This window comes from Diceros bicornis, chromosome 34, assembly GCF_020826845.1.
Source record: "Diceros bicornis minor isolate mBicDic1 chromosome 34, mDicBic1.mat.cur, whole genome shotgun sequence".
Taxonomy (NCBI): Eukaryota; Metazoa; Chordata; class Mammalia; order Perissodactyla; family Rhinocerotidae; genus Diceros; species Diceros bicornis.
The window spans coordinates 34392414-34401334 of record NC_080773.1 but is presented as its reverse complement, the minus strand read 5'-3'; the positions used below and the strand labels follow the sequence as shown (position 1 = coordinate 34401334).

The 8921-nt window shown below is 53.5% G+C and overlaps 1 protein-coding gene across 5 annotated transcripts; it reads right to left on the bottom strand.

Annotated features, from left to right (window-relative positions):
• Positions 1-457: 457 nt before the first annotated feature.
• On the bottom strand, positions 458-8915 carry LOC131397478 (zinc finger protein 239-like). 5 transcript variants are annotated; one of them, XM_058530425.1, is made up of 2 exons: positions 8639-8915; positions 458-5525 (listed from the first exon to the last, which is right to left on the bottom strand). In XM_058530425.1, exon 2 carries the CDS (start codon positions 5457-5459, stop codon positions 4335-4337), a length of 1125 nt encoding a protein of 374 aa, XP_058386408.1. In that variant the 5' UTR covers positions 5460-5525; positions 8639-8915; the 3' UTR covers positions 458-4334. The 5 variants fall into 5 exon arrangements, with proteins under 5 accessions (XP_058386408.1, XP_058386407.1, XP_058386406.1 ...); XM_058530424.1 differs by lacking the exon at positions 8639-8915 and adding an exon at positions 8169-8352; XM_058530423.1 differs by lacking the exon at positions 8639-8915 and adding an exon at positions 8228-8352.
• Positions 8916-8921: the final 6 nt, after the last annotated feature.

Sequence of the window (8921 nt, the reverse complement as noted above, 5' to 3'; positions counted from 1 at the left end):
CCTCCCCAGATGATTCCAAGGTGTAAAAGATTAAGTAAATGCTGTAACATTGCTGCTAAACTTTGCAACTACAAAGGACCAGACTGTGCTGTAATTTAACAGCTATTCCAATTTTTATGAGCCTTGAAGAAACAAAAAAGAATCTTGTGACTTTCTCACGGGTCTGTAGGACACCTAATGCTCCCTACCTGACCGTTCCTGTGGGCAGAAGCCACCAAGAAAAGTCTGGGAGTAGAGTGCTTCCCTCTCCCTCTTCACTCAGTGAAGAATACCCAGGGCCAGCTCTGGGGTTGGGTGCACTCCACTGCAGCAGCCTGGGTTTGGTTCCCGGGCGTGGACCTACACCACTTGTCAGTGGCTATGCTGTGACGGCAGCTCACATACAAAAAGAGGAAGATTGGCAGCAGATGTTAGTTCAGGGCGAATCTTCCTCAGCTGAAAAAAAAGAATACCCAATCCGCTAAGTTTCCTAATGATCCTAATTTTGTCTCTTCTCCACCCCATTTTCAAACTTGAGCACCTGGGAATCACCTGGAGGGCCAGTGAACACACAGCTTGCTGGCCCCACTCTCCGAGTCTCTGGTTCCGCAGTCTGGAGGGGCCCGGGAATGTGCATTTCTAGCAAGCTCCCAGAGGGTGCAAATGTTGCTGGTTGGGGGACCACAGTTTGAGACCCACAAGCCTGAGGGGTTTTTAGACTTTAATTTGCATGAAGTAGTAATGACCTATTACTCAGCTGGCCCTCAGCCACTGAGGTAAACACATCTAAGCCTCCCCCAGCCCTGTGGGGTGGATACCATCCGTGCGGGCGGAAAGGCATTGGGAAGGGAGGGAAGAGGGCCGTGTGTCACCATGAGACCTTCCCAAGGCTGGAGATCCCTCTGCTCAGGGGCACTCATACCCTGGTCTTGTTTAGAGTCAAAAAGAAAGACGGCGCCTTTCCTGGGGGCCGGGAGGACTCCGGAATCCAGAAAGGGGTTACGTGTTCCAATTCTGATGCCAATTACAATGCGTCTTTTTCACACACCACCAAGCAATTCCCCGACACCTGCTGGGAGTCCTACAATTCAACTCAATTCTGACACTATCTACCTGGAGATGACATCAGACCCCACAGCCTAAGGGCTCAGTCCCACAAGACCACTCCCACCTCTTCAGATGCCAATCGTGTAAGACCAGGATGTTACCTGTGCTTCTGACCGACCAGCTGTAAATCAGAGGTTCCCACGACCCCCTCCTTGGGTTCGATTAATTTGCTAGAGCGGCTCACAGAACTCAGAGAAACATTTTACTCACTAGATTATGGGTTTACTATAACAGAACTCAGGAGCAGCCAGATGGAAGAGACACATAGGGCAGGGTATGCGGAAGGGGTGGGGAGCTTCCACGCCCTCTCCCAGGGCACCACTCCCCCCGCATCTCCACGTATTCACCAACCCGGAAGCTCTCCGAACCCATCCTTTTGGGTTTTTATGGAGGCTTCATTACGTAGGCAGGATTGATTAAATCACTGGTCATTGGCAATTGATTCAACATGCAAGTTCCAACCCTCCAATTATGTGGTTAGTTCCTTGGCAACCAGCCCATCCTCAGGTGCTTTCCAAAAGTCACCTCATTAACATATAAAAGGCAACTTTATCGTTCTCATCATTAATGAAATTCCAAGGGCTTTAGGAGCTGTGTCAGGAATGTGGACAAAGACCAAATATATATTTCTTATTATAAATCAGACCTGTATATGCTACATAATCACTACAGTATCAGAGGTAGGAAGACAATGTGGCTAACAGCGGAGGTTCTGACATTAAGCAGGTGTGCTGGGCTGTCCACCTGCTCGGTGGCCCCCTGCCCAAGTGAGGGGCCGCTCCAGGCTGGTGTTCTTACTGGTGAAATGGGGAGGGTCGAGAGGAACACATAAACTGGGCTGCAGTGAAGGTTTAGTAGTATAAGTGTTTTACAGGCTTTGGCACATGAGTATTTGGTACATAGTAGCTATTATTAGCTGATACAAATTCTATTAAACAGATAATATGTATCATTTTTGAAAACAATTATGTGCTAGCCTCTTTACATTTACTATCAAAAGAAAAAAAGGAAAACAATCCCCAACCATTATTGAACACCTGTGCTGGGCCCTGTCTTAAGAGCTGCCTTTGCTGGCCCATTTACTCTGTAACAACCCTGGGAAGAGACGCAATCTGCCGCTTTAAACTTGAGGAATTGAAACTCTTGCCATCGCTCCGGCTCCATGGCTAGGGAGCTCCAGAGTCAAGATCCAGACCCAGGACAGGATGCAGAGTGCAAACCCGTAAGCAGGATGCATTATATCAGGGAGCAGGAGGCCCCCATCTGCGTTGGCTGTTTGGGGAGCGAAGTCAGGTCCAGGTCTTAGGATTTTGCTCGTTGCACGGGAAAACCTCCCAGAAATGGCAGCTCGAGTTAGCAGTGACAAAGCAGACGCCTGGTCTAGATCAGGGGTCACACTTTGTTTTTTAAGCAGCCCAATTCATTATCAAAGGAGATCTTGCTTATCACAGGGGGAAGCAGCCAGCCAGCTCATTCATCACCTTCCCCACCGCACCCTCGGCTGGAGCGCTGCCGTCTGACCACTAATTCCAGACCAAACCTAATGTGCAAAAAAGAAAGGAAATAAAATCACAATATCATTAGAGGGAATTTGATTATGTCAGGCCAGACTTCACAGGCTGAGGGCACAAGATCGCCCCCACTCGGACACTAGTCACAAGCTCCAGGGCTCCCAGGCCCCCTCACTTCTGCACAGACTGGCTATGAGTTCACAGGTTCCACTAGCCCCCTCAGGCGCGATAACTCAAAAGAATGTCACAGAACTCAAGAAAGCCCTATACTTATGGTTACAGTTTTATTATAAAGGATACAAATCAGGGCCAGCCACAGGGAGGTTTGGGAGAGTCCCAAATGTAAGCTTGCGTGTCCTCAGGATGTGGCCCGCTGACATTTATCACCAACCAGGAGATTCACCTAAGCCTTGGGGGTCCAGGGTTTTTACTGGGGTTTCATTAGGTAGGCATGATGACTGGACGACCGGCCACATTATTTAACTCAATCTCCAGCCCCGACTCCTCCCCGGAGCTTGGGTTATATCACAAAGCCCCAACCCTCAAATCACAAGGGTGGTCTTGCCAGTATGACGAGCCCCCATCCCGAAGCTACCCAGGGGCCCACCACAAGGCACCTTGTTAGCATAAGCTCATGTGTGGTCCAAGGGGCCCACCATGGTAAAACAAATTCCAAAGGTTTCAGGTTCCCTCCCAGGGACCAGGGAACAAAGGCCAACCACATCTTACTATCCAGCAGCCTGCAAGGCCAAAAGATTGTTACTATGACGACTGATGAAGTCTTAAAACACGAAGAGTACACATTCTCCTGACTCTTTCTCAGGAAACTGGAACAGCAGCCGCCCACACCTTCATGCCTCCACGGGGCTGGGCAAAGACTGGGCATGCTGCAGGAGGCAGGGACCACGCCCCATCAATTCCCCATACGCTGTCTTAGGAGGACTGCGGGCCCCTGGCAGCCCAGCAGGAAGAACCCCGAGGGGCCAGCAGGCTTGGCTGAGCGACCTCACCAACGATTTCTCACCCGGGAAAGCAGAATGAGACCGGGCCCCACGAGGTCGCCAGAAGAATGAGACGAGAGAATGTCCACTGGGTGTCTGACAAGGGCTCAAGGAGCGTCATCTTGATTACTAGTTGCCTAGTGGTTAAGAGTGAGCTCCTTGGGAGCAGCTGCCAAGGTGGCGCTGAGCTCTGGCTTCCCCTCTGGAGCCCGGGTCTTCCCACCTGTAACATGGAGGCGACAACAGTGCTAGCTAAGGGGTGGCGCAAGGATTCAATGCCTTCCCTCTGTCAAGCGCTTAGGCCGGTACCTGGCGCACACGAAGCGCTCTGGGCAGACTAGAAAGCTATTCACCCACGTATATACATATACACATATGGAGATGCCTAAAAAGTTCCCAGGCCCTGGTCTCCTGGCCTCCACAGAGGAACGTTCTGAAGCAGCGCTCTCACCTCCTCGACCCTCCGGCCCAGAGCAGGTGCCCGCACGGGGAGGTGCAGCCAAGGGGCCCGATGACCCATCATCCCTACACTCTCATGTTCAGCTCCAAAGTAAGAGGCACAGAAACTCCGAGATTGACAAAATAAGGCTTTCCAATATATTTTTCAAATGGGAGCATAACGAGGCCTCTCAAGGAGGTTCTGCTGTTGATTCCCTTCCCCAAATTCCACCCCGTGTCTCCGAGGTAATAAACCAAGTGGGCCATACCACCGTCCAACCCCCATTTGTGACGCAGGTTAGCCAGTGCCCCCCAGTTTGGGACAAAGGTTAGGGGGTGTGCAGCCGCCGATACTGGGCGAGGCCTCTGCCGCGCCTAACGCCGCAGGCGTGGGGCGGCAGCAGGTAGGAGCTCCCCAAGGCAGCGCCGGCGTCCTCGCGCTCGTGGGGCGCCTCCCCTCCCCAGCGTGCACCCTCCCCGGCCGCGCCCGGGCACACGCGTGCGTCCCGCGGTGGCGCGCCAGGTGCGCGCACTTGCCGAAGGCCTTCCCGCACTGGTCGCACTCGAAGGGCCTCTCGCCCGAGTGCACACGCAGGTGCTGCGCCAGGTAGGGGCGCTGGGTGAAGGCCTTCCCGCACACCGGGCACCCGAAGGGCCGCTCGCCCGTGTGGATCCTCCGGTGCCGCAGCAGGGCGGCGGGCGAGCGGAAGGCCTTGCCGCAGTCCCCGCAACCGTGCGCCTTCTGCGCCACGTGCACCTTCTGGTGGCGCGCTAGGTGCGCGCTCTGGCTGAAGGCCCTGCCGCAGCAGCCGCACGCGTACGGCCTCTCGCCCGTGTGCACCCGCTGGTGCTCCACCAGGGCTGAGTGGCGGGTGAAGGCCTTCCCGCACGCGGGGCAGTCATAGGGCCGCTCGCCGGTGTGCGTGCGCTTGTGCAGGATGAGCGAAGAGCTCTGCGAGAAGGCGCGGCCGCAGTCGCTGCAGGCGTAGGGCCGCTCGCCCGTGTGCACGCGCCGGTGCAGCAGCAGCGCCGAGCTGTGGCTGAAGGCCTTGCCGCACTGCGCGCAGGGGAACGGCCTCTCGCCCGTGTGCGTCCTCTGGTGCACCATCAGGGCCGAGGGGTAACTGAAGGCCTTGCCACACTCGCTGCACTTGAAGGGCTTCTTCCCCCTGTAGATCCGCTGGTGGTTGAGCAGGTCTGAATGCTGCTCGAAGCTCTTCCCGCAGATGGCGCACTGGTGCTGCCTCTCATCCGGACGAGTTTTCCGAGGCTTGGTGACAGTCCGGTGGGCGTTCCTCCCAAATCCATAACATCCGTGGCCTTCACCTTCCACGATGGTCAGTTCCCCCCAGAGCAGCTCCTGGTCGTCGGCTGGGTCCTGCTTCCAGGCCTCTCGGGGCTCAGGGCACTGAGTGACCTCCATCGTGTCCTCATGGGTTTACTCTCCAGAAACGTCCCTGCTCCGGTGCCTCCGGCTAAGTCGCTCCACCTGAAAGAGTTTTAAAATGCACATGTCATCCAAGGGGTTTCCAGAAGGGGAAAAAAAAATTATGTTCTTGGGTGAGTACCCTACACCCACCTCCCCAGCTTAGCACCGCGATGTCCACAAAGGGCCCTGGCTCCAAACACGTTTATCCCAGCTCCACCTCCTAACGTCTGAGCGACCTCTATAAAACATGGACTTGAATTCCTGCCTCCAGGAGGTCGTGTGGCTCAATGGATGCAGACAGCTCTGGTCTGGTCCCTTCATCCTCTTATAAGGGCACCAATCTGGATCGTCATGGGGGTTCCACCATCCGAACCCAGTTACCCATCATGGGGGTTCCATCATCCAAACCCAGTTACCTCCCAAAGACCCCACCTCCAAATACCATCACATTGGCCATTAGGGACTCAACATATGAATTTTGGGGCGGGGGTGGGGGACACACAAACATTCAGCCCATAGCACCACAGAATGCCAGCAGCTTTTATACACTGGAAGAGGCAAGGCAACCGAACTGTCCCTAGCTGTTAGTTTAGGTGATGGGGTGACTATGAGTTTAAATGAAGGGGCTAGTGACCAAATGAAGGATGCCAAAGGGGGGACAAGCAAAGACCTCTTTAGGATTTAGGAATGAAAAAATTAATGAATGTGAGAGCACAACAGACCTCTATAGATCATCTAGTCGGTATTTCTCAATCCTACTACACATTAGAATCTTCTGAGGAGTTTTTAAAACACAATGCACTGGGCTACAACCAAGAAAATCTGAACCAATCTCCAGAGGTGGGGCTGGTATTCTTTTTTTTTTTTTTTTTTACAGTTCCAAGTGGCTCTGATGTACAACCAAGAATAAGAACCACTGAATGTTCAAAAACTATTTTAATAATGAAACTTCATTGTACTGCCCCAATGGAAAGCCAATATCACCTGCCATAAAGAGAAAATAGATTCTTACAGTAAATACAATGAAACGAGATATACTCTGATATAAGAGATGGGTAGGCATTGGAGCTGTGATAGATACGGTCACTCCCTCACTAATGAGAAAACCTGAAAGGGAACTGAAAAATAATAACTTCCTGACCACATGACTCAATGTTGCCAATGCCTTATGCCACCAGGGGTCATGCAGGGCACCGGCTTAGTTAACACTCCTGTTTCAGAAAGGGGTGAGGGAAACATGGGTGGGCCCATTTTTGCTACACAATTGGGAAAACAAGTACTGATGAGCAATGGGTGAAGGCCTATTTGAGACTAAGAGGTGAAGGATACTCCGCCACCACAAAGGGAGAGTAACGGTGGGACGAGGTCTGTGTGGGGCACCAGATCTACCGACTGCAATTTTAGCCCGGAAAGCTACCTCCAAGTTCAATTGTGCATCCCTTGGTTATTTCACAGATGGTGCAACGTTGGATCAGAAAGCTTGCCCAAGGTCACCAAGCAAAGTCAGGGGCAGTGCCTGGACCAGAAGCTAGAATTAGAAGTCCATCCCCATCATTTTCCACTTGAGGAAATCCAGGGCTTGTCAAGGGTTAGAACTCACTGGGGTCACACAGCAGCGGACGAGACAACGGCACATTTCTGGAATTCTGGTGTCTTACCACCAAACCCTGAAGCATCCCTCTGGGAGAACAAAGTCATCGGTTATGTGCTGAGAACAACGCTCCGTGCTCACAAAACCCAATACGACGGGCCAGCCCCGTGGCTTAGTGGTTAAGTGCGCATGCTCCGCTCCTGGTGGCCCAGGTTCGGATCCCGGGCGTGCACCGACGCACCACTTCTCCGGCCATGCTGAGGCCGCGTCCCACACACAGCAACTAGAAGGATGTGCAGCTATGACATACAACAATCTGCTGGGGCTTTGAGGGGAAAAATAAATAAATAAAATCTTAAAAAAAAAAAAAACCCAATATGAACAATTTGCAGATCAACACACTGAGACCCCAGAGGGGGAAGGGACCTGATCAAATGCCCTAAAAAAACATGATGACAATCAGAGACGTTAACACTCGAGTGATCATTGTGTGTGGGGCACTATCCTAAGGCTCCTTAATCCTCACAACAACATTACGGGTCAAATTCTATTATCATCCTCATTTTATTTTATTATTTTTATTTTATGAGGAGGACTAGCCCTGAGCTAACATCCGATGCCAATCCTCCCCTTTTCTCTTGAGGAACAAAGGCCCTGGGCTAACATCCGTGCCCATCTTCCTCCACTTTATGTAGGACGCCGCCACAGCATGGCTTACAAAAAAGCGGTGCATCTGTGCGCTGGGGATCCGAACCTGCGATCCCCGGCCGCTGAAGCAGAGCGCGCGCACTTAACCGCTTGCGCCACAGGGCCGGCCCCTATTATCATCCTCATTTCAGATGGGGAAACTGAGGTACAGAGCCTATGTACCTTGCCTGGGGTCCCAAAGCTAGTAAGCGCCAGAGGAGGAGCTCCAAAGATCATTTCACGAGAAAAGAAACCGAGGCCCAGAAAGGATGAAAAGGTACCGGCCCACCGTTGGCTGGGTGGGGGATTCAGGGTGGGCGGCCCGGCGGAGGCGCGGCTCGGAATCCACGACTCTCAAATTTGCTCTCTCCCCTCCCCCCACAGGGGGAACTATGACGTCACACGCGAGCGAGGAGGAACGTTACCATGGAGACTGAGAATCTCATCCCGAAACCAGGGCAGGGGAGCCGGAGGTCCCACTCACCTCCCGGGGCACTTCGTAGCGCGCACTTCTGGCTTGGGGGCGAGGCCTTGAGCACGCGCAGACTCCGCCTCCCCCCAACTCGACCTGCGACATCGCCCATTCGCCGGAGCCTTGCGAACCCCCAGCCTCCCCGACAGAGAATGCGCGCGGGGCCAACGCAATACGCATGTGCACCCCTGACCGGTCCTTTAAAGCAGGCGGCATGCCCTCTCCTCCAATCGGAATCCTTCTTCCAGCCTGGCCCCGCCTCATTGGTCAGGCTTCCGGCGTCTCGCTGTCTCCAAGGCAACCCTACAACTGAGGGCTTGGGAAAGAGCGGCCCAGAGATTTCTGGGTATTGTAGTCTCAAAGGGGCAGAGAAACGGGAGGCGCACTTGTTAGTAAAAAGAAGGTTGCGATACAAATACTGACATCCAGGCATGACTCTACGGATAGAAAGCGCCTGTAAATGCTTTCGCCAGCAGTTATTGCTGGGGAAGCGGGAAGGAAGGAGGGAGGTGTCCGCGGAGTCTTCTGGGAGTTGTAGTTTTGCACGCTGCGGAAGGGCTGGGAGCTGGCGACCCGACCCTGGATCCGGAAGTGGCCGCCGAGCGACAGGGGATGGGAGTGAGAAATGTCCGCGACCCAGGCGTTGCTGCTTTCTTTCGTTGGCCCCGCCTCCCAGGTCCTGCCTCGGTGGCCCGCCAGTTTGCGA